Consider the following 25,751-nt stretch of genomic DNA (forward strand, 5'->3'; position numbering starts at 1 on the left):
AATTGTAAATAACAATTTCATTTTCTGTTTTGTTCTGTTTATTTATTTTGCATAAATCATTATTTAGCTAAAAACTGCACAGAGGTAGAATGACATAAATATTAAGATAAGGATGATAAAGGGATTATTGTCATTATTATTATTATAAACAATAGTAATTAATAATATTAAATGAATCCAGTTATTATTAGCAATAGTATTATTATTAGTAGTCGTTCGTTTTACCATTAGAGCATAACCTCACAATATAGCAATATTATAATTTTTGAATCGTGCAGTGAACTGCAGTAACACGGTGTACTGTCCCTTTAAGACGGCCATCACTCCAGTTCTGTCGAGCCAGCGCCATTTTTTCAATGCAAGACTCGGCCTGCATAAATTATGTTCATGACGTAGTGCAAAAGAGCAAATTTGTGTAAATTTTTAGGCACTTTTCTGCAGATAAGGGGTTACCTTGGCTATTAAGGTGCATTTGCTTCACCGGCACGACAGTTAACGGAAAGACGTCATTAAATATTTAGTTAAAAAGAGGACCAGCGTTTTCCCGAGCCTCCTTATCAATGCAAATAGCTCTTTTGTGTGCATTCGTAGCGCGCGTCGGAAGCTGTGAGATGAATTTTTAATTATGCATATTTAAAAGAAACTGTGGCAAAGCTTGCCGAAGGAGGAGAAATAAAGGAAATATCCCACCTTTCAGCGGGTAAGTCGTGAATATGATCACAGCTTGCACGTATTTTCGCACAACGCTATACCAACTCGCGGATTCGAAATGAGTTTTTGGTTAATATGCAATGGTCTTAATTAGCATAATTTATATATTTATGATAAAGAGAAAGGAAATACATCAAATGCCGTCCCGAGTCATGGCATATTGGCATGTGAGGAGTGTGATCAGTAGATGAAGTGTGTGTCCCATAGGGAGAGTTTTATTATTGCATTGTGAATGTGTTGGGAAGGCTGCACTAGTACCTCACACAGGCCTGCCTGATGTGTAAATGCGCAATACTTACATAATGCTCTATTGTTTTTAGGATAATTACATGCGTAAAATTATAATGCAAGACATCTTACAATGCACTTGCACAGTGATGGCATTGGAACATGCTCAGTCGTTTTTTGTTCATTGAAATAATGTACCATTTTTCAAAAAACTGTTACATTTTTTACTATGAGGTACATTGGGTTCTAACAAGTTGACAACCTTGAGAGCGCGCGTCATAGACGTGACGTTACTCACACTTTACTACGTCATGATTATCTGGTCAATGCCTTATAAAGTTTTACCATGGTAATCATAGTTCCCGCCAAAATAGTTGCTATAATTATTGTGATTTCTTTAACAATCATAATATGTAATGCTTTTGAAACAATGAAGTGTCATTTTGATGGCTAATTCACTTATTAGTAACAACTATAGAAGCTATGGTATTATAGCTGAAACTTTACCAGTGTGTTTATTTATTTTTTTGTTAGGTGTGCTAATGGTCACCATCACATTTTAAACTTAAAATATAAATAACCTATGTATTCATATATCGCAATAACCTAGTAGTTTTTAGACAACTAAAAATAAACAGCCCCATTCGTAATGTTGTATATTTAGAATAGTATTATATTTATATTATATTATATTAGAATAGTATTATATCATATAAATGGGATGCTTTATTGTAAATTATTTGCCAATTTAGTTGCACAGCACCTTCTGTAACTTAATAATTGAATCAACATTTTTCTTTCATATTGTGATTGAAGTATTTCTGATTGAAATGTGATATTTGTCAGATTTAGTTGTATTAAGTCACATATTTTGTAACTCTATAACTTAATATTTAAAATCCAAATGTTCTTTATTTATAATGTAAGTATTTCTGATTGAAATGTGATATTTGCCAGATTTAAGACACATTTTTGTTCTTTTATAACGTAATATTTAAAATCATATTTTTTCTTCCATGTGAATTATTTCTGATTGAAATTGGGTGTTCAGTGACCACAAAAAATGTAGGACAGGACTTGATTTTATCCAGAAATTCCCTGAATCGTAAAGAATTGGTCTCTGACAGGTGGTTGTAGGGGAGGTTTTGATGAAAAGGAAATTTGTTTCAGTGACAGAGCAAGTTATTACATTTTGGAATAACATGATGGATCATTCGCAATAAGACCAGGAATGTGTATTAAGAAGGTAAATGGGGTCAATTGTTATGTCATGGTGACTTTAATCTTTGGATGTCTGCATCTAGTGCTGTCAAGTATCCTTGACTAGTGATGATGACTAGTATTTTTTGTCTCAGGTGCGACTGCGGAGCTGGTAACATCTCCTTCAACCACTATGCAGAATCATTGATCTCCTCAGAGCTTAGACGTCATCATGGAAACTGAGGATCTCCCTGCAAACAATGTGCCTCTCACTGTCAATGAACAGGTATTCTTGAGTCAAGTCATAGATCTCATACATTTCTCACATGTTTCTTACATGAAGTGTTACCAAAACACAGATGTACCTTAACATTTCATCACATGTCCAGCCTTTAACCCCATGCGTGTGAGTGTTCAGTCTACGTTCACAGCGCAAGCAATTCTCTTCTGGCGATGAGGCATTTGCAGAAAGCATTGCTTATGCTAGTTTTTGGGCAGATGCTCTTGCTTGTTTTCTGTATTCATGTTACTTGTCCTTGTTGGGTTGGTTGTTTGTGTCCTAATGTGTGCTTGGCATCTCTGTTCTCTTTAGCCATTCACTGTCTGACTGCAGAAGTGTTTTCTCAGCTTTTAGGTTCCTGCACTTTGAAATTCCCAGCACAAGACGACCAGGTACGCACCCTCTCCTGCCTCTGTACTGCTCTCTGCGTGGCACTGTCCTGAGCTGAGCTGAGCTTCCCTCTCTGCCCGAGCCCTGCATTCGCTCCTGTGATGTTTCTCTGATCTCAACTGAAACATGACCGTGAAATGTTCTTCATAAAATGCTTGATCAAACATTAATCTGAGCAAAAGCTTAAAAATGGTAATACACTACCGTTCAAAAGTTTGGAGTCAGTCATTTTTCCAGAGAAGTCTCTTAAAGCGGTGTGCACACTGTGAGATTTTGGCTCTCTGAGACAAATTTTGCAAATCCTAAAAGAATCCTCTGATCCTAGGCTAAAATCTGAAGTCTTTGATTGTTAGTTCGACATGTTCACCGACAGCCGATTAATGACCAATGATAAAATTTGACCTCAGACGAAATTCTGTAAGTGTCAGAAGATTTGACTTGCAGTCCTGCAGTGTGACTTCTACGGCGACAGTCAAATTGTCTTAGTTTTTCAAGGCAAGCCATGATCAAAATAAACGTAAGACATTTCTTTGTAGCCACCATTTCAAGCCCGCGTGTAATGCAGCTCACCGAACGTGTCATTGATTGATGATGTAAAACTCCGGACTTTAACGCGTCTTTGTCCTACCGTCTGACATTAAAGGAACACTCCACTTTTTTTGGAAATAGGCTCATTTTCCAACTCCCCTAGAGTTAAACAGTTGAGTTTTACCGTTTTCCAATCCATTCAGCTATTAGCTTAGCATAGATCATTGAATCGGATTAGACCGTTAGCATCTCTCTCTCAAAAAAAAGACCAAAGTGTTTCAATATTTTTCCTATTTAAAACTTGACTCTTCTGTAGTTACATCGTGTACTAAGACCGACAGAAAATTCAAAGTTGCGATTTTCTAGGCCAGTATGACTAGGAACTATACTCTCATTCCCGCGTAATAATCAAGGAACCATTTCCAAAAAAAGTGGAGTGTTCCTTTATTAAATGACAACTGAGATTCTACAGTGTGACATGGCTTACAGCGGGGATCATGTTCGTACAGTCTGACAAGCAACAATCGTAAAGGACTATTATAAATCACACAGTATGCACCCGGCTTATGGCTCTGATGCACCAAGCCGTCAGTCGTCTCTAGCTGGACAGCTGCGCCGCATCATCGGTGTGAGAGAGAACTCTGATTGACTGTTCAGTTTAGTGAACGAGTGCATGAGAATAAAGGCAAAGAAGTCAAGACGACACAGAGAGAATTCTGTTAAAATTTTATGTTATAGTTTTCCTTCAAACAAAAAATGTACTGCCTCCAAACTTTTGAACAGTAGTAGTGTATAAGTCAAAGATGGCAGGATTTCAAAGGCTCATGTTGACATTAGAGTTCACGTGTTTCATGTATGCAGCAATTTAACACTGCATTTTAAAGAATAGCAATAGTTATGTAATTTTTTAGCATATTATTTGAATATATGAAAAATGTTAGGCCATGTACGTTTTTGAGTACCGGTAATGCTGCAAACAATTCTTTCATCAAATCTTCGATTTATTGAAATGGACAATTTGAACTGAATCACAATCATTACTTAAAACATCTCTCTTCTGTCTTTAACGCTCTCAAATGTTTTCAAAAACGTTTTAAATTTCTGAACTTTTTTTTCATGTTGTCTAGGACTAATAGTGATACATAATGGCATGAACTAAAAGTTTTCACTTACCAATTGCAAATGCTCCATTAAAGGGTTATTTCACCAAAAAAATAAAATTCTGTCATAAATTACTGTCATTTCAAACTTCGGAACACAAATTAAGATCTTTTTAATTAAATTTGAGAGCTTTCTGTCCCTCTATTAACAGCCTACGCAACTACCACTTTCAAGCCCCAGAAAGGTAGTAAAGTAATCCATGTGACTAGAAATTTGGCACTTTATTTACAAAATATTAATTTCCTATGCGCGTTCATACAACAACGTCTGCTCTTGTGTCAACACAACACCCATGCATTGTGGTGCTCTCGTGAATGCGTGTTGGAGATTCATATTTTGTAAATAAATTGGTAAAAAAAATGTTTTTGCACAAAGAAAGGACTCAAGTCGCTTCAAAAAATTGAGGTTAAACTATTGTAGTCACATGGATTATTTTAATGTTGTCTTTACTGCCTTTTGGGGCTTGAAAGTGGTACTTGCGTCAGCTGTCAATGGAGGGACAGAAAGCTCTCAGATTTCATACTTGTTTGGAACGACATGAGGGCGATTTAATTAATGACAGAATTTTCATTATTGGGTGAACTATCCCTTTAACAATCAGCCATAATTTGTTTATCCCAGTAAAAGGAGGGTTTAAAGGGATAGTTCACCCAAAAATTAAAATGAACTGATCTTCTCTCAGACGAATAGAATCAGAGTTATATTAAAAAATGTTCTGGCTCTTCCAAGCTTTATAATGGCAGTGAATGGCCGTTTCTGTTTTTATATCCATCAAAGTGCATCTATCCATCATAAAAGTGTTCCACACGGCTCCTGTGGGTTAAAAAGCGATGAGTTTGTGTAAGAAAAATTTCATATTTAACACGTTACAAATTAAAATTCTAGCTTACGGCCATACGCAGTCTACTTGCCCCTAAAGCGCAACTTGTGATGTCAGAAGTAGCGTAAATATCAGCAGTACATCCATTACTCGCATAAGCTTTGCTTTAGACTTTTGAAATCCGTATGTTAGCTTGTTATTTTACTTCATAAAGTTTTAAATATGGATATTTTTCTTACACTAATTTATCGCTTCACTTCAGAAGGCATTTATTAACCCCTGGAGCAGTGTGGATTACTTTTATGATGGATAGATGCACTTTTATGGACTTCAAAACAGAAACGGCCATTCACTGCCATTATAAAGCTTGGAAGAGCCAAGAGATTTATTTTTGTATAACTCTGATTATATAAAGAAGAATGTCATATACACATAGGATGACTTGAGGGTGAAAAGTATTTAATTTCTTGAATTAAAAAATAAATGGAGGAAAAAGTGCACCTTAATGACCAAATAATAAAATAAATACAATAAAACCATTGCAAATATTCAAAATATTGCCCAGCTCTAGTTTCAACAGTTTCATGCTCTTTTGCTCAGCAAACCTTACCAGTATTTTAATAAAATGTCTGTGAGATCAGAATACACACACAGGTGTAAGCTCATCCATAACAGACCATGGCGCATTTTCATCTTGTCACCACTGCCCCCATTCCCCCGGAAAGGAGAACATTTATAACCTTTTAAACCCCTTCCTCCAGGTCATTGTCATGTCAGGTCAGGAGACCATCCGTGTGTTGGAGGTGGAGGTGGATACAGCCTTGTCTTCTTCAGGGGCTGATGGGAAGTTGGATTCAGGGGGCGAGGAGGGCGCTGGTCAGACCCTGGATGCAGCCGAGGAGGGTCCGTTGGACAGTCCAGTAACCACAAGCACAACTACAGCTGGTGAGGCTGATAGAATTGACTGATATAAATAGCCACACTAGTTTGGTATCACAGCAACCCAGTATTCAAAGCCGCCACCATCAAAGAAGAATATAGGGCCAGATTTACTTAACAGGGCAAATTAACGTGAGCGCAATTCCAAAAAATCACAGATGGAAAGTTCTGCGCGTGATGCCGGATAGTTTCCATAATGACCAACGCAATCTATAAGAGCAGCACAAATTTGGCCCTGTTTACACCTATTAAGATGCTTTCTGGGGGATCGGATCACAAGTTGATGTGATGATGCTAAATACTGATGTAAACGGGGTCTAAAATGTTTTGAGCTTGTCCACTTTTGACCACTTCCAGAGGTAGGCGAAAACGCTTTCGTAGTATAAACGTTCATGTGGTTAAATGCATTTGAACAGCCACAAAAGGCGTTAACATAATGGGAAGCGCGCTAGCCAGATGGATTTAAACTATAGCTGGAGACCCAAGTTTAGTTTGAAGATGTACCAAGTACAATATTATTTCACCATTCCTGATCTAACACACACTCACCAAGTGAATGAAATCAGGACAAAAGTGATTGAAAGAGACGGATTAAAACACCAGTTGTAAACGGTTATGTGTCTCCCTCGTCTACTTGTGATCCGATCGACCCCTCGATCAAAACGAGAATTGGAATAGCCATTACTTTCACGTGAACGTGCAAAGTTTAAGACGTGCTTTTTGGGTGGTAAATAATGGCGCAAATACAAGTAAATTGACTTGTGCAAACCTTAAAAAATCACCTTGCATGATTCATTTAAATACTCTCCTCCCAAAAATATTGCTTCTGAAAGGCAAACTCCTACAAATGCAGATACTGTAAGGTCAGTCACAAAAATAACCCTGTCCACGCCTTTTCAATGCAAAATTTTCAATGGGTGTCTGTAATAAATCCTGACAGTTGTTTTTTTAATGCCAAAAACGTTTTTGCGCTGGCACAAGCTGTTAGTAAATCTGGCCCTAAGAGTCATAATAGTAATAAATGCATGGTTTGATAGACACCACCATTCATTTTGTTCATTATGTGTATGCATGGAAAAATCATTCTAAAATAAAAGATTTCGGCAAATCTGACTCTGTTTGCATGTAGTGTCTCTGGAGGTCTCAGCACCTGCAGTCCAGACCGTGGTCTCCACAGCTCCCATCAGTTTGTCTCAGGCCCAGCCGCAGACCAGCATACCCATCACTGTCCAGGCCTGCCCACAGGTGAACTCCATTTTCCTTTTTAAAAAGAGGATTTTTTTATCCCAGATTGTGTTTTCAATAAACACAACTGATTTTGAATAGTTTTTAAAAGCGCAAATGTCTGTAAACTGTCAAATGTCAAAACATTAGAAAATCCTGAGAATAATTAAATCTGTTTGCCAGGTCCTGACTCAGGAAGGCTTGGCCTCTCTGATGTCGGGCATGTTTGCCCAGCAGGGTTCTCTGGGTCAGCCCCTGCTCATTCCTATAAGTATGGCGGGGTCTGTGGGTGGTCAGGGTGGTCTGGCAGTGCTCACCTTACCCACCGCCACAGTCGCCACCATCCCTGGTCTCACGGCAGTCAGCCCTGCCGGAGGACTGCTGAAGCTGCCGTTTGCTGGACTGCAAGGTATGATGCTGCTCACACATATTTTGCATACTCATCAGGTGCAAAGCATCTTAGAAAAAGTGCATATTTTACATTCTGTTGGCATGAGATTCAGTTTAAACTGCATGATATTGTGTTTATATGAAATGGTGTTTTTGTCCAGACCAGTCAACAGTTTAGAATAATTACTGAGCAAACAAAGTCTTCTTTTTAAATTGTTTTGATTGTTACAACAGCCTGTTTTCTTTTTCCAGCTGCTACTATGTTGAACTCTGTCCAGACGCAGCTGCAGTCACCTGCGCAGGCGGTCCTGCAGCCCCAGATGTCTGCTCTGCAGTCCATGCAAGCGGCCCTGCAGCCAACGCAGACCACGCCAGCCACCACCGCATCTGTTGTGCAGAAGGTGTCCGAGCCTAGTGTCTCTGTCGCAACACTTCAGACTGCAGGCCTGTCCATAAACCCTGCTATTGTGAGTAGGGAAATCATCTATTATGAATAGAAACAGGTTTTTGGTATATATATATATATATATATATATGTATGTAAAATTGGATTTGTATTTATTTATTAGTATTTATTGGTTAGTATTGGATATTTAAAAGGTAATTTGTAAGTAGTATGTGTTAGTAAAAATGTAATTTGTGTAGAAACATTACAACGTCTGTAAACAGTTTCGATGGCATTTTCTTTTCCTCTTACCTCTGTATACTGCCTGTTTATAAGCACAATGCTGATTTGTGTATACCAGTAACCAAGGAAACTGCACTGTTCCATAAGCACCACCTACTGTCAGAGAGTGAATTTGCATCTTGCCTTCAATTACTAAAGATAATTTGTAATAATAATAAATTTAATTTTGTTTTTTCCAGATTAGTGCAGCCTCTCTGGGAGCTCAGCCTCAGTTCATCAGCTCTCTAACTACAACTCCCATCTTCAGCGCCATGTCTAATGTGGCAGGACTCACAAGTCAACTCATTACCAACGCACAAGGCCAGGTTAGTGCTACTTTTAAAATGCTTTGTTATTCATTAAACACACACATTTTCCACAAAGGCAAGCCTTCATACACAATGAACATTTTGACATTAGTTTCATACCTGTGTTTTAGGTGATTGGAACACTTCCTCTGCTGGTCAACCCCGCACAACTGGCTGGAGCTGCGGCAGCCTCTGCGTTACCCGCTCAAGGCCTGCAGGTCCAGACCATGTCCCCACAGCTGATCTTGAACTCCCAGGGCCAGATCATTGCTACGATAGGGAACGGTCCAACAGCGGTTGCCCCGTCTGCAGCCTCCGTCCTCCCCAAATCCACTGTGCCCCTGACACTCACCAAAACCACCACGCAGGTACTAAGTGCCAGCCACTATTGCTTTTCATTGGTCTATAAATGATAATAAACATTTTGTGTAGTTTGTGTGCCATTTTTGTACTTTCGAAGCATTAGTATATCTTTTTATTTATTTAATTTTATTGGATGAGTAAGAAACCACTCAGAATACCCTAGTGATTACCTAGCATGCCAAGGCTCATTGGAAAATGTGCCTCTACCTACATATTTAGAAAACAGTTCAGTGCAGTTTCCAGCTGAAATTAACACTAGTGGCGGTAAAACACCAAAAACGTTTATTCCGGTTCACAAAAATTAAGAATACAAGAGCAAATTAAACATTAATAAAGACTTATTTTCACACGGTTCCTTGCATGATACTATGAGCTCAAAATACTATTACCTTAGCACATGATTTGTAAACTCTCAGACATGAGTCCCTTGAGTCACTTTTAAAGAACTCAAAGACTTGTAGAAGCTTATTAAAAGAGCATGGTTGCTTCAGCAAATGCGTTTTTATCTCAAGGTTGCTTTTATTAGCTATATCGATTAGGCTAGGTTTAGTGTAGGTGGTACGTTGTTTTCATAGGCAATAGAGCAAACTGTACACACTTTTAGTGCCAGTCAATGGACATTTCACTTTGAAAGTGTCACAAAAAGAGCAAGAAGCAACGTAATATCTTTTTGCAGAAATTTTGCCACAGGCACGCTTTTCCAATGAGCAGAATAGATCCATTTAGCAATGCCTTGGCAGCCACCCAGAGCACCCTACCAATTTAATAGCAATGAACTCAGAATACCTTTAGAAATTACCTTGCAATGCCCTGGCAAAATCAGTTTTGCACATTTGCTCTAGATCATGTGAAATATTTGTAAAATGATTGTCATATTTGTTGATTGGCTGTCATTTATTTTCTAGGGTCCTATTGGAAAAGTGGCCCCATCTAAAGTGATCATTGCTCCCCAGCCACAAGTGGTTAAATCAGTCACATCCCTCACCTCTACTGGTGCCATCGCATGTGGAGACATGCCCACCGTGGGGCAGCTTGTCAGCAGTAGGTTTATATTTTACTGGTAGTATATCTTTACCGGTTATGTTTGCAATATTGCATTTACAACCTTCTTCAGTCACATAATTGAATAGGAGCAATTCTTTAAGGTGGTTTAGATCAGATTTCAGTTTTGAAAAATGATGTTTCAGTGACTCATAGGTAAATTACTCATGTTTTTTATGATCTGGACAGCATCCAGAAGTCCTAATTCAATTTTTGTTTTCGTTAGAGCCACAGTCAGCTGTGAATGAGGAAGAGGCCATTAATCTGGAGGAGATTCGAGAGTTTGCCAAGAATTTTAAGATTCGACGGCTCTCTCTGGGGTTGACACAGACTCAAGTTGGCCAGGCTCTCACTGCTACAGAGGGTCCCGCCTACAGTCAGTCAGCCATCTGCAGGTTATTCTCTTTTAGATCTTCTCTTTGTTTCTTTCTTTCTTTACGTGTCTTAGAGGTCGGCACAGAAATGATTGAACCACATTGAACCAGGGAAAAAACAGTGACATACAGGGTTCTTCTTTATATTTACACTTTAAACTAAATATAATATAATTTTATACATGTATATGTTTTGCAGTCAACTTTAAGCTATGTAATTGTTTATTTCCTGAGACAAATAATTGGTATTTATTTCGTTATATACACAATTATTTTGTATTGTTTATATAAATTACTTTTCACATACTTTATAAAGTCTGTAATCAAATATAAGTGCCGGAAAGATTTAAATTTCACTCCAGTATCTTGTGTGTTGACACGTTGCCTCTTGTTTTAAAGATTTGAGAAGCTTGACATCACTCCTAAAAGTGCCCAGAAGCTGAAGCCTGTGCTGGAGCGCTGGCTGGCAGAGGCTGAGCTCTGGAATCAGAAGGGTCAGCAGAACTTGATGGAGTTTGTGGGCGGAGAACCCTCCAAGAAACGCAAACGGAGAACGAGCTTCACGCCGCAGGCCATTGAGGTCCTCAACACTTACTTTGAGAAAAACTCCCTTCCGACTGGCCAAGAGATTACAGAGATCGCAAAGGAGCTGAATTACGACCGAGAGGTGGTTCGGGTCTGGTTTTGTAACCGTCGACAGACTCTTAAAAATACAAGCAAGATCAACGTGTTTCAGGCCCAGTAGGACAATGACATATCTCTTAAAGAGCAACAGAAGAACTTTTTGGACGTTGATGTATTGGTGCTAGTTGCAAAATGACTGAAATAACTGATTTGCTGTTGTGATGAAGCCAGCGGCACTCGAATTGTGTGCGGTCTTAGAATAGTATCAAACACACTCTTTCTGTTGTTTTCTGTTTCCGTTATGCTGCATGCAGAGTGACCTTTTGCCATGCCATCACACTTTTCAGTGCTAAATGGCTTTTAAACCATTTAAAATACGGACGAAGCTATGAAATCCTGTAGTTGCTGTTTTTATAGATGAAAATAAGCACTTCATTAATACATAATAGAGAAATCTTACAAAATATGCTTTTTTTCTTCTTTCTTTTTTAGTTTTTTTGTTGTTGCAGAAACTAACAATATTCTTGACCGTTAAAATAGTTTTTCGCTGTAGCAATCGCAGCTATGGCTTTTGACTACATATAGTACATTTAAGAGGCTATTTAATAATTTGACTGATATTTTATTTTTATTCGTGTGTTCATATAGTTTTGCTGTAAACTGTGTGATTGTACAATGCCTGAGACAGATAATTATTTTTTGGTTATCTTAAACCTTCCAAAAAGTCCATCTATTCAGGTCTTTATTTCAGTTTCCATGAGTACAGTGATTCCCCTGTCTTTGTGCTTAAATACTGTAGATGTGGTTCAGTCAAGTGGACAATCATAGTTCTCTGAATCAGAAAGCATGCCCTGCTTTTATGTGGCTAAATCCAATTTTTCCATTTCAGCTATCATTGTGATTTCATATGCCAGAGAATTGTATGATTTCAACGGTTTTAAATAGAAAACTAACTGTATCAAAGATTACAACGACTGATTTACTGGAACATATCCTACGGATTTTACTGTTACTGTTTTTGTCATAACCAGAAGGCAAATCTTAATATTAGGAGGTGATATTGAAGACAAACTATATGAGGCACTTAAGAAACAACTGAAACATGAGTTTTTTTTATTTTTATTGTTGATCGATGAGCCATTAAAAAAAGTTACAAGATATTACTATTACAAATGCCATTCATCATTAATGAATTTGGATTGTGCTCTCATTTGTACTCCCATATTCACAAGTGATATGAATCTTTTCCATTTAGTATAACAGCCTAATTGTGTTGTAACATGTTTCACATGTTTGTTCTAAGCATAAAGCTATATTGTTCTTATGGACCTTCAATATTTATCTAATGGATTCTTATCTTGATTGGTACAATACCATACATTTACATTTTAATGTTGTGAAGAAGGAATGGTATTAGACAATGTTTTAACAAATGCTATAAACATAGACTAAACATGTAAAAAGGCAGCATCTGTTCAGCATTTTAATCTGCGCAGAATTTATCATTTTTAAAACGATGCCTAATTGCATTTACAGATTATAAACAATGGTATGGTACTCCATTCTATATTTATTTTGTATCAATTGTAATGTTTGGTATTAACTTGTTATTTGAATAAATTAACACTAAACAGATTTGTTGTTTTGATTCTGATATCTTTGTAAATACCTTTTGACATCTTGCCAGCCATGATTGTATTCCTCACACTCAGACTACAAAGTTCAAAATTAATTTTCAGAACATATAAAAAACATTTATTATTCTTATTTTAAAAATACCATTGATAGAATAGTAATGATGATAATAATGCAACAATCCATTGCATTATTTATGGTCTGTGGCTTTAAAATAGCATGGTTATTTGTTAATAAAATTGCAATTGCCATGGTAACCATATTTTCTACCAAAATATCATCACTGCATTTAATATCCTTCCCTAAAGTCATAGAAAGTGTGGTATTTTCACAAAAGTGTATGAAGCTTTCAGAATGATTTTTTTTTTTTGATTGATTGATGTAACAACTGGGGTATTTTGTCAGAATATATATTGAGCCAAAACATTTGGACTTTTTTTGTCTATACTTTTAATAGACCTTATTCATTGCAGCGCCATGATAGGTGTGAAAGCGAGGCTGTGAGGGATAGACCGTGTTTTCAATGGCATCTGCTGTAACTTATATAAAGCTCATCACTTATTATTTCCCACAGCTCATGTTGTCTGGAGTTTTTTCTCTACTGAAATTTCTTGGAAAGATATTTTGCATTGTTTGGTCAGTAACCATAGGTCAGTAGCCTATGTCAAATCAAATATGGCGCTGCTATGAATAAGTCTATCAACTAGCAAAGTGATATTTTGTGGGGTAAAAGTCCACAGGGTTCCTGTGGTTTGTATTACTTACTTTTTAAATATTACTAGTTTCATGTTTGGGCTATATTCCTTCATTATAAATGTCGCTTAGAAAAACACGCGTAGAATGGCCAGCCATATATCTTTTATATCCAGCAGAGTATTCTATGTTGCAATGCGCCTCCAGTGGGATAGAGGCCGCTAATGCTCCTGAGCCGTTCGCTGTTCCAGCCGTTAGTGCTGTGGGAGAGTACTGCGGATATTACGGCAATTTCTACAGAGTAGAAGAGATAAACAAACATGTTATATTATACATAAGACATCTATTCAAACAAAACCCAACCTGATAAATTATCTTCGAATTGTTCGCAGCGTCGTCACTTTTTAGAGCGACTGGTGAAGGAAATTAATCTGTCTTCTTTCGAGCAAAACGAAGTTGTCTTGCCAAAAGAAGGACGATGGGTGGGAAAATGGCGTGAAACGATGAGCTTTACTACATTCTTTATCTGACTGCTGTCAGAGGTAATTTACACGCTTACAATGCCATATAGGATAAAGCAAATATTACATTTTTTACGATATCTTTATAGCCTACTATAAGTTCTTCCCGCCAACTGACTTGTTTAATGTAACGTTAATAAATGTGTTCGTCATGTGTAGGGTTTGTAACGTTACTTCTGAATTTAGTCATTTGGGGGATTTGTGCTGCAATGTTCTGTCCAAGTTCTGATCTAATATTTTATCTAGTAATACAAAAGAATACTTCAAAGATTTTTCTTGAACTTGAAAACAACTTATTTTCCAGTTAAGAATGATTTATTTTTATTTTTATATATGACCCACGTAATCCATTTCCCCCCCCTCTCTGTTTCTTTAGACAGGCGTCTGAGATCATCCCTAAACCCAAAGGGAGACTGTCAGGACTGTGATTCATTTGTTCCTTAGTTCACTTGAATTGGAAGTCTAAAGTCATGGCTTGGGCTCTAAAACTACCTCTGGCCGATGAGGTGATTGAGTCTGGTCTGGTCCAGGACTTTGATGCCAGTCTGTCAGGGATCGGGCAAGAACTTGGAGCTGGTGCATACAGCATGAGGTGAGTTGGTTTAGGGATGCTTAGATTGTTTTTGGTTTCTCCTCCTGAGACCTGTATGGTTTGATAAATGTCATTTTTGTTAATTTGAAGCTCTAAAATACGGTATAATCAGCTGATATGTGTTTTTATCTTATTCAGGAGTGTTTTTTTTTATCAGTTTGACTTGCCTACTATGTCTATTCCAACCATTTCTGCTGTTCACATGTCACTCCGGGCAGTTTAAAATGTAATGTTAAATGCGTCTGACCTTCTATAAAGGTCTATAAATATATTTTGTTCTCTTCCATGACTGATGTGCAGAAAATGAACCATTTAGAAAACTACAGGTCTATTTGTGGCGAGGATGAGGTTATCGTGTGTATGCTTTGATGAGGTGTTGTATCCCACATTTGGGGTTTCAAGTGTTTTTTTTGTTAACCATGGAGAGACAAACTGACAAATCACATGTAAAATAAAAGTATAATTTTCTTCTTTGATTTAAATGGTTAAAGTAAAATGGATTGCCCTGTTGAGAGGTAGAAAGATTCACTGTCTAGCCTCATGATCTGGTCTCCAGGTTACGAAATACCTGTCTGCTATAAACCACATGTTCCAGTCCTGCTCTGCCATCTGTGATGATTTGCTCTTAGATGTTTGAATGGCATGTGGCAAATGTGCTTCTTGGGCTTGTCTGAAATGTCCAAATCCAATAAATTTGTCAATTTTTCCCCTTTCTCTTGCTGTTTTCTAGTGATGTGCTAGCTCTCCCCATCTTTAAGCAGGAAGAGTCAAATTTACCTCCAGAAAGCGACAATAAGATCCTTCCCTTCCAGTACGTTCTGTGTGCCGCCACCTCTCCTGCTGTCAAGCTACACGACGAGACACTCACCTACCTCAATCAAGGTCTGTTCAGCATCACTGGCTGAAGAATGTCTGAACTTTCCTTCAATTCTGATATGTTTGAAATAGCTTTACGTTGTCAATATAAATCTGTTAATATACAGAACTTATACAATTCTTAATAGTTTTTTTTTTTTAAATTAAAAGATTAAATAGCTAGTTCCTCTGGAGACTTGGAAAACACATTACTGTAGAAAAATTTCGGGTCACTAAGATTTTTTTTTTGGTAACACTTTACAGTACAGTCAATTAGTTAATGTTAGTTAAAGCATTAACTAACAGTGATCAATACATTTGTTACAGTATTTATTATTCTTTGACAACACATCATCCACCCCAAGTCACTTTCATCATATGACAAAAACTGTTCTGTTTAAGTCAAATAATTTATTTGTTATTTCTTTCACGCATGATATGTAAGAGCTTCCAACCTTAAATTATGATCCAATGTTTCCATAAACTATTCAACTCTTTATTGTACAGAGGGAAGCATAAAAAGCAGAGTAACAAGAGATGTAAACTGGTTTGACTGGTATTGCTATAAACTTTTTCCCACCGGCTGCAGGACAGTCTTATGAGATTCGAATGCTGGACAATCGGAAAATGGGAGAGCTTCCTGAGATCAATGGGAAAATGGTAAAGGTGAGGATTCGCTGTCTGTTCTTTCTCATCCCCCATAATTCATGCTTCCCACATACACGATTATACTCGCATCAAAGCTGGATCTCATTAGCTGTTTAAAATCCTTTAAGTGTTCAGGTTAATCTCACTATTATATCAGAAGAGGGCCTGATGAATCATATGTGTTTCTTGTGACAATCTGTGGTTGATCTCAAATGTTATTTTTCTTGTGGTTACTCCCTGCAGAGTATTATCCGCGTCGTGTTTCACGACCGCCGGCTTCAGTACACTGAACACCAGCAGCTAGAGGGCTGGCGCTGGAATAGACCGGGAGACAGAATCCTTGATTTAGGTAAATACTGTAACCGATTACTTCACTGAAAGTGAAAGATCAGATTATAACCACTTCCCAGTAAGATAATAATAAACAGATTGTGAGTAATTGTCACTCAAATATAAATTAACTACCAATATATCAATGTAGGAATGTATTATACATTAATAACATGCCTGCACTGAAATCCACAGATATCCCAATGTCGGTAGGGGTGGTCGATCCCAGGGCAAACCCTACACAGCTCAACACTGTGGAGTTCCTCTGGGACCCCTCGAAAAGGACCTCTGTGTTTATTCAGGTATCATAGACTGCTTTTGCTGACCTCAAGAACAACTCTCCCAGACACTGTCAGTGGAGCCTTAAAAATCCAAAGATGAGGTTTGATCTGTGTCTTTATTGTGCTTTTTTAAATTTTTTATTTAGCCATCCATTCACAATCTATGTATTTTGTCTATGCCAATTTAACTTAGACTTCCTTATTAGGATGGACTTGAACCATCTTAAAGGGATTGTTCACTTTCACAAAAATAAAATTCTAGTCATCATTTACTCACCCTCATGACATTCCAAACCTGCATGACTTTTTCTTTCTGTGGAACACAAAAGTAGATATTTTGAGGAACTTTTCAGCAGTTTTTACCCATACAATGGAATTTTGTATGGTCCAAAGCAACACTGCATCCCATTGACTTTAATTTTATGCTGTGGACAATTTTTTTCTTTTTTGACATTTTTCAAATATGTTTTTTAAATATTATTCACTGTTACTCATTATTTTCCTGCTTGTTTAGGTCCATTGTATCAGCACAGAGTTCACCATGCGTAAGCATGGAGGAGAGAAGGGAGTGCCGTTCCGTGTTCAAATCGACACTTTCAAGGAGAACGAGGCCGTGGAGTACACTGAGCACCAGCACTCCGCCAGCTGCCAAATCAAAGTTTTTAAGGTGGGCTGAGGCATGCGCTGATAAACATTTACAATGTGACACCAGTGCAGCATAATTTTTGTGTAATCTTACTACCGAAACTACAGAAAAAAATCTATGCCAATACTTGGTACTTTTTGTGTTTAGCCCAAAGGTGCTGACAGAAAGCAGAAAACAGACCGAGAAAAAATGGAGAAACGAGCACCGCAGGAAAAGGAGAAATACCAGCCTTCATATGAAACCACAATTCTCACTGAGGTGTGTATCTGCTGCCTTGAAAGCATGGGTTTTCAGTCGATTGTCGAGTTCACGCACGTGATCATAGGTAACTAAACCTATGCGCGTGAACTTGAAAATCGACTACTTTGGAATGGACTTCGACCGAAAACAGGATGTAAATACAGGTATTTGCGCTGCTGGCTGAAATAACATCATTTTTATTCATATCTTTCACATCTACTGCAGTCAGATTCACTCGTGTTCACTCTGAAGGAATCATCTAACATGGCTGGGCACTTGTATGACACATCAAGGATGTTAAGAGGCTAAAAGCAGGTTTAAAACTTGCCCCACTGAAGTCAACAGGGTGCAAATTTTAAAAAGAGGATAACACAGTGTAGGCAACACCGATTTTTGTCGTTGTTCTCTGTATTGACAGCACTCCAAATTTACAAAAAAATTAGCTCAATGTTAAAATTGACCGGAGTTCTCCTTTAAGGCAGTTCTGAAGGGGGGTGGGAATCACCAAAGACCCCCCACAATACAATATTATTGCAGTTTCTTAACATTTTGTGATGTGCTGAGAATTGCAATAACTTATTGAAATTCATTACCTTTTTCCAACTGCAAATGTCTCCAAAGAAAGAATGTCCACATGTTATTATCTAATAAGATAAAGTTATTAATCTGTTCATTTTACATTTAATCCCTTTCTTGTTCAATATTTTCATGATATTGTTTTTTTGTGTGTATATCCAGTGCTCTCCATGGCCTGAGGCTACATATGTCAACAACTCCCCATCACCAGGTTTCAATAGCTCCCACAACAGCTTTTCTGTGAATGAAGGGTAGGAAACATTGATTGTCATTTTCTGAGCTTTATAAATATTCCTTAGTCAATTTAGACAACACTTGCATAGAAAATGCATTGCTAATAAACCATTTTACTTCAGTAATAGAGAGCCTAAGTCCCTCCCCTCCGCTTCCGGCTCATGGGACCTTATTTCGGAAAAAGTATGGTAGTCAATGGCGAGAGACAACTTATCTTTTTATTCCGTCTGAACTGTGCTCTGAATTTCACATATGATGTTTGTCAATTTAAAAGATAATTATGAAAGTTGCAGTTTGTCATAAAACAGAAGAGTAACATTTCGTTTCATGTGAATATCGCACAATGAACTACATCTCTCGTCTCGCACTATGTACGTCACCGTTGCTCGTATGTGTGCAGTCTGGTAAAAAATAATACAAAAATATGTGTAATTCAGGGCACAATTCAAGCGAGATCAAAATATTTGTTGTCTCTCGCCATTGACTACCATACAATATTTTTCCAAAATAAGGTCCCATGGTGGTCCACCGGTAGGGGAGGGACTTAGGCTCTCTATATAGCACACAACTGAGCAAAAAAGGATACTGAATAAAAAAACAAAACAATTTATTATAAATTGTTAAAAGGCTAAGGAGAAATATGTCTTCCTTGGAATAACATGCATTGATTTACTTTCATGTGTGGCCATCTAATGGCTTATGGTTTTGTCTTGCAGAAATGGTTCACCCAGTCACCAGCCAGAGCCTGTCGTACAGTTAGCAGATGTGAGTGTGTATTTGTTCTCTTCACCCGTCTTCTCTCATATGTGAGATCCACTGCTCTCAATGACATAATGTAACATTCATTAAACGTTCCTAGTGACATTCTGTCCATATATGTTCATTGAGATATGATAGGCAAACTGCGTAGCACAGTCTTTGATTCATCCCAGTGTTCTCTTGTGTGTTTCTTCTCTTACAACATTTCTGCATACTACATGCTCTCATTTGAATGATATATTATGATTGAACAAGCATTAATTCATAACTGATCATACTATCTTTAATAGTCAAGTAGTTGAGCTGTATTGGGAATGGAATGGTCATTTGTGTGTGTGTGTGTGTTTGTGTCTGTGTGTGGCATGCTCCATGCTTCCATGTACATTTAATAATGTCAGTAGTGCTGCAATAGTGCATCAAAACCCCTTTGTTTGCATTCATATTGTTGCAGCTGCTATTATCAGTCCTGTAAAATGCTTTTGTTGTTGTTGCTTTTGCATGTTCATTAGCACATTTCATAGGATGTATTGGCCTTTGTAGCTTAGCTTATACAGCATAGGGGTGGGCAGCATGACCAAAATATTACATCTAGTTTTTCTGCTGGAAATTTGATAAAAAAATATACATATTTTGTATGTGTTTCTAAATATACTTTATATATATAAATATACATACATGCATACAAGTACAATACTTTTTAATCCAGTAGATTAAATACTAATGCAAATTACTTTTCCATTTTATTTTGATTCTTTAGTTGTGGGGAATAAGCTTGCCACAGATAAACCATGACATGACATTATTTAACCGTTGCACAGTATATATGTCATATTGCCCAGACCCTATATATATATTTTTTTTCTTTCTTTCTTTATAAATAATATATACACTGCTGTTTGGTTTGGGTAAGATAAAAAAAAAAAAAAATGTATTCAGCAAGGATGCATTACATTGATCAAAAGAGCTGGCAAATACATTTATAATGTTACAAAGGATTTTTTTTTTTTTACTTTCTTTTCATCAAATAAATATTATGGTTTCCACAAAATATTTAAGCTGCACAAGTGTTTTCAACATTGATCATAATTAAGAAATGTTTCTTGAGCAGCAAATCATCATATTAGAATGATTTCTGAACGATCATGTGACACTGAAGACTAGAGTAATGATGCTGAAAATTCAGCTTTTCATCACAGGAATAAATTATTTTAAAATATAAATTATTATTATAACTTCTACTGTATTTTTGATTAAATAAATGCATTCTTGGTGAGCATAAGAGAAAAATCTTGCCGACCCCAAATGTTTGAACAGTAGTATGTATATATATATATATATATAGGCACCAAATCGGATGTAAAAGTACTTGTACAGGTTGATCTGTACAATCAATAATTCATTGGTTTGATTTGATTGTTTGTTGTAACTAATAGACTTTTAAAATGACTCAACATTACATAATTTTTGCATTCGTTTATAGTCTGATGTTATGTGAGGTTTTAGCCCATTTTTTTTCTTTCTTTTTTATCGTTCGTAACATATAAGCCCCGTTAGTCACCATATACTTCCTCATAACAAGCTAACAATGATCATAACACTCCAGACAAATCTGAGATTTTAAAACTGAGAGACCGTTCTGCCTTACAGTTGTCGTGCCACCTACTTACAAGAGACAGTGAAACCAACCAGGTACATGAATTTATTTGCTAATATGATTATGTTGAAATGTTTATTTGCCAAAGGGAAAACTTGGTTGTGTACAAAATATTTTAACTTAATAAATCTGTTGATGAACTCGTATAGAAGAACATTTGAAGAGGGGTCAACTAAGGCCAGACAGTTTAAGGGGGTGTGTCTGACTTCAGTGGAGGGATTGTTCAATGGAAAAACAGACAAATTATGATCAGATTATGGTCAGTCTGCTAAGGCCTATTTTGTCCTTTCTCTTTGCCCCCGAACAAACAGAATCTGTTGCCCACGGCAACGCCACAGGAAGCACAGCAGTGGCTCCATAGAAACCGTTTTTCGCCATTCTGCCGTCTCTTCTCAAACTTCTCGGGTAAAGGGACGATCGGGCTTACATAAGTGTGCATCACATTCCATACAGCTCTCACATCAGGCTTTGCTCACTCAGCAACCATACAGTGCCACACCGGTCTTTACATCACTCTCATTCAGATAACACGTGCTCTCCAATCTCATTCTCTCATCATAATGTGTTCAGAAAGATGTAATATGCCTCTTTAATTCCATATTACCTTTAGTATAGTATGAAAAAGTCCTAGTGTGAATGTGTCAACTGTCCTTTGACATCCCTCAGGTGCCGATATGCTAAAACTGACCAGAGAGGATGTCATCCAGATCTGTGGACCTGCTGATGGCATTCGACTATTTAACGCACTCAAAGGGCGGTAAGTGTCTGTTATCTGTGTACATCTATATGTACACTACACTCTTTTGGTCAACAAGGCTGCATTTATTTAACCCTGTTGAAGCTCTTTGGTCATTTTTGACTAAAACATTTTTTTTTTACTTATTCGGAATGGTATGAAACTTGGTAAAGATTTTGGCACTTGCTATGTGAACACACACAAACTAAAAAATTGTATAAAATGGATAGTTCTGGCCCTTGATTCTGATTGGTTGAGCCGTGTTCAAAGCCGTTGTATACATATTATAAACCAACAATTATATATTATCCGTGTATGTATATGTTCTTGTACAGGGTAGTCCGGCCACGACTCACCATCTATGTGTGCCAGGAGTCCCAACAGGGTCGTGAACAGCACCAGAAACATGAAAATGGAGACGGGACTAGTAACACTTTTTTCGGTGAGTTTGACATCAACTAGATGGAAAAAAAAAAAGAAGATGAAACGAAATGTAATTACATTATATCAAGTTATTGTTGGAGTGAAAGGTTAGGCTGTGGAATTAGGTAATATTTTTTTCCTTACCTGCATGGTCTGTCAGCAAAATCGAAAGCTTTTTAGAGGCAAGACCGCTTTTTTTCTTTAGAATAATGTACACTAATGTACAATGTACACCAATATGACCTGGGACATAGTAAATTAGGTCAAATAACCAGAGGAAATATATAGGGTCAGTATTGATTTCATGTTGTCAGGTGTTTTTAAATTTTCCAGATTTTTGATGGCTTGAATCCTATCTTATTTGAATGTGTTTGCTTTTCTTTTCTTTTCTTTTCTATGCAGCGATTTGTTGATTAGGGTCTCATGTTTCTTTACCCCCATCTTAGTGTATCACGCTATCTATCTGGAGGAGTTAACAGCTGTGGAACTGACAGAGAAGTTGGCTCAGCTCTTCAGCATCTCTCCACGCCAGATCAGTCAGATCTTCAAGCAGGGACCCACTGGTATCCATGTGTTAGTCAGTGATGAGGTAATAAGGGCCTCTACAGGCTTGCTTTTTCTTCACTTATATCTGAAGACTTCAGATGCAAAAGCCTCTAAGTCCGTCTAAAGTTTTTGTTTAATATTAACACTTTTATCAGGCTCCTATGTATAGGTTTCTGCCCAAGTACCTGAATTTTTGAATGGGCTGAGGCTCGGATTTAATGAGTTTGAAGTGAAAGTATTTGATGAACGTATACTATGTGCGGAGAGCATTCACTCAATATTATTATCGAATTTTTGACAGAGCTGGGCTGGCTTTTATAGGCTTTTGCATCAGAGGTCTTCATTTGTTTAGTTTTCCTTCCACCAACCTGCGCTCAATATAGAAACATTCCCTTCACTTTAGAAGCACATAGATCACTTTTCAGTTGACATTAACCCTAGTGCTACTTAATAGAGGGCAAGCTTAAAGCTGTTTTCACGCTTTGTTTCGATTGTTTGGTCCAAAGATGCATTGCAAGAGCTGCTCGCCAAAGGCCATTTCTGCAGAGCTTGCGAATCTGCTGCTGCGCTTGCAGTGCATCAGTCGTCATCAATCCATCATCGATAGCAGTTAATTTCCACAAATAAGAGCAGATTGCTTTCATACCAAATGTGCGCCACACTGGAGTGCTCATGTACCGTGTGCACCCAAGTTTGCAAAATATTCATGCTGACCAAACACACTAAGGTTTGTGCCAAAAGCTCCAGTATGAAAATGGCCTTTACTGCAACCCACTTTACTGCTGTAATGTGACATATTTCCAAATTATATTCAGAATTGAACAAGAAAAAGGAGCCAGTACTTGATTTAAATTGTATTATTAATTTAAAAAGTGGATGTTCCATACCAGAATTGAGCCTGAAGTTTGGATGATGGGGTTGGAAAATAAGAAGGCATGGTGGGTTAAAAATGAAAACCGGTTCAATATTGTTGTAACATGCACAATAAGACCAGGAGCGTGTTTTAAAGTAAATGAGGTCTGTTTTGAAGAGTTTAAAATTGGCACAAAATGAAAATTCACTATTTTGTAAAGGCAGGTTATAGATCTCGTCATGAACATTCATCCATCCGTGTTTTTTAGGTCATAATGTTTAATCAAAATGTTTTCATTTGGAAGTGAAAACGACAGACTTCTCTCTCTCAAACCCCACCCCTCCTGCAAGCTCACATTCATTCTTGAGTGCCACGCCCACAACTCAAAACCGCTGCATAGAATCAACATTCTTTCTTTTCTGATAATCCGCTACATTCAGATGTACGCCACAAAATGGAAGAGAAGATCTGTCGCTACTTTAATTACACAAGATCTCTTATTCTCTCTTTTTCTGACTTACGTCTTTATGTTCTCCTTCAAACAGATGATTCAGAACTTTCAAGATGAGATGTGTTTTGTCCTGGACACAATGAAAGGTATGAGCAAGCCAGTTTCTTGTTAAGTTCTGAGGAGTTTTAACCAACATATCTTTGTTTCCAGGTAACCTCTGTTTTATAACTGTCACTCTTTCAATTGAATTTTCAGCTGAAACAAACGATGGCTATCACATCATTTTGAAGTGAAAACAAAGGATAAAGGGGGAGTGAACAGTCCCCTTATGTTTTTCTTAAGATTCAGCCCACAGCCCATTCCCTGCACACTTCCTGGACCTTACTGAAGATCGCTTTGCTTGGAATAGTAATGGAGACGATCATGGGAAAAAGGAAAAAAGGCACCAGACCCATTTGAAACCCTCAATGTTGTTGTCTATGGAGTGCGTGCTGCCTTTTTCAACCTCTTCCCATTTACAAAAAATGAAATTTCGCAAAGAACATATCATAGAATTTCTATTTTATTACCTGTCTTTGCATCAGTTTGTTTTGTTGCTTTTTTTAAAGGCAGTAAAAAAATAAGTTTTGTCTAATGTAATTATGTACTAAGGCCGTACCGGCTCAAACAGAGAATTGGCTGCCGTTAAATACAGTGTTATTTGGTGTTGACTGCCTGGATATCATTCTGAGTATTTTAGCTGCATATGCTAGAACTCCCATGTGAAGTGCAGTCCACGTCTCAATGAATACACGCTTTATAAACAACACTGTAAAAAGTGGAACGTTATGTCATAGGCGAAGACAGATTCCATGGATGCTTATGAAATTGCATCCATTCATGATGAACGTTGTCGTCAGTACAGTCACCTGTGGAAAAATGGTTAAGCGTATGATCTTGACACGATCACAGATGTTCACATGATCGCAGAATGAAATTCGATCGATACCTTTAATTGACTGAAGCAGTGCTGCACAAATCACTGATGTTCCTCAAGTTAAATGTTGATTATAATTGTTTTAAGGCTTGTTCAGGTGACTCTTTATGACTGTTGGGCATGATATTAGGTTTTGTAGCTTTGATCCCTGATGATTCTTCAGTTGATGCTGCAAATGCACGTTATTTTACAGACAGGAGATGAACGGCAGCAGTGGGCATTAAATATGTGCGTCTTATTTTATTTTTTTAACATTGTGCTTACCACCCCTCTCCACTTTAGTTGTTTTCATCCTTGTTATGTATACTAGAAAACTTTTTACAAATTTCCGACTTGCCAGAGAATTATTTTACGGTATAAAAAGAGAGATCATGTTTTACTTTCTTTTTGTTTCCTTTTGGATATGACCACTGATTTACTAATCTTGCAGGTGGGGTAAAGGGGAGAAATATTGCACTGCATGAGAAAAAGTAGCCATGGTTAGTGCTAGACGCAAGCCAGACCAAGATGGTAAAGATGCGAGGTATTGTCTGTGACCCTTTACCATGTCATTGCAATGATTAAAATGACCTTGAATCAAGCGGTTTGGTTTTGTATCCTCCATTAACTTTTTCTCACACAATGCTTAACAGAATAGAGACTCCATGGCTAAAACCACTGCTAGCAATTTATGGGCATTTATAAGATGAGAATGGCTTCAAAAGACATTGGTTACCTGGGCTGCGTTCCATTCCATGTTTAGACATGCACTTGTGAACTTCCCTAAGCACTTCCCCGTCGGGGAATCCCTGCCGCCATTTTGAAGTGCGTTCCATTTCTTGAAGTGGACGAGGGAAGTTTGTATGGACAGACCC

The 25,751-nt window shown here is 37.5% G+C and overlaps 2 protein-coding genes across 4 annotated transcripts; both read left to right on the forward strand.

The window, feature by feature from the left end:
* The first annotated feature begins 336 nt into the window (after positions 1-336).
* Positions 337-12,882, forward strand: pou6f1 (POU class 6 homeobox 1). Of its 3 annotated transcripts, none has more exons than XM_079588713.1 (12): positions 337-700; positions 2,295-2,425; positions 2,732-2,811; positions 6,080-6,263; positions 7,387-7,502; positions 7,665-7,890; positions 8,124-8,338; positions 8,739-8,864; positions 8,978-9,214; positions 10,115-10,250; positions 10,477-10,645; positions 11,024-12,882. In XM_079588713.1, the coding sequence occupies exons 4-12, from the start codon at positions 6,089-6,091 to the stop codon at positions 11,367-11,369; spliced, it is 1,746 nt and encodes a 581-aa protein (XP_079444839.1). In that variant the 5' UTR covers positions 337-700; positions 2,295-2,425; positions 2,732-2,811; positions 6,080-6,088; the 3' UTR covers positions 11,370-12,882. The 3 variants fall into 3 exon arrangements, with proteins under 3 accessions (XP_079444839.1, XP_079444837.1, XP_079444838.1); XM_079588711.1 differs by having other exon boundaries at positions 2,767-2,811; XM_079588712.1 differs by lacking the exon at positions 2,732-2,811.
* Positions 12,883-13,765: 883 nt separating this feature from the next.
* tfcp2 (transcription factor CP2) lies at positions 13,766-25,477 on the forward strand. The gene is made up of 17 exons (XM_079589014.1): positions 13,766-14,118; positions 14,474-14,689; positions 15,420-15,571; positions 16,134-16,210; positions 16,436-16,541; positions 16,718-16,824; positions 17,318-17,470; positions 17,597-17,707; positions 18,428-18,516; positions 19,216-19,264; positions 20,906-20,947; positions 21,224-21,317; positions 21,579-21,669; positions 21,984-22,090; positions 22,518-22,660; positions 24,016-24,067; positions 24,177-25,477. Exons 2-17 carry the CDS (start codon positions 14,568-14,570, stop codon positions 24,212-24,214), a joined length of 1,533 nt encoding a protein of 510 aa, XP_079445140.1. The 5' UTR covers positions 13,766-14,118; positions 14,474-14,567; the 3' UTR covers positions 24,215-25,477.
* Positions 25,478-25,751: the final 274 nt, after the last annotated feature.

This window comes from Phoxinus phoxinus (assembly GCF_949152265.1).
Source record: "Phoxinus phoxinus genome assembly, chromosome: 18".
Classification (NCBI taxonomy): domain Eukaryota; kingdom Metazoa; phylum Chordata; class Actinopteri; order Cypriniformes; family Leuciscidae; genus Phoxinus; species Phoxinus phoxinus.

What these genes read in the sequence shown, in the direction of transcription:
- pou6f1 (XM_079588711.1), top strand. Translation starts at nt 2,372, where the DNA reads ATGGAAACTGAGGATCTCCCTGCAAACAATGTGCCTCTCACTGTCAAT. An exon ending in CACAAGCACAACTACAGCTG is followed by an intron (nt 6,264 to 7,386) that starts GTGAGGCTGATA and finishes GTTTGCATGTAG; the next exon opens with TGTCTCTGGAGGTCTCAGCA. An exon ending in TTACCAACGCACAAGGCCAG is followed by an intron (nt 8,865 to 8,977) that starts GTTAGTGCTACT and finishes CCTGTGTTTTAG; the next exon opens with GTGATTGGAACACTTCCTCT.
- tfcp2 (XM_079589014.1), top strand. Translation starts at nt 14,568, where the DNA reads ATGGCTTGGGCTCTAAAACTACCTCTGGCCGATGAGGTGATTGAGTCT. An exon ending in ACTCACCTACCTCAATCAAG is followed by an intron (nt 15,572 to 16,133) that starts GTCTGTTCAGCA and finishes CACCGGCTGCAG; the next exon opens with GACAGTCTTATGAGATTCGA. An exon ending in TGTCCTGGACACAATGAAAG is followed by an intron (nt 24,068 to 24,176) that starts GTATGAGCAAGC and finishes TTGAATTTTCAG; the next exon opens with CTGAAACAAACGATGGCTAT.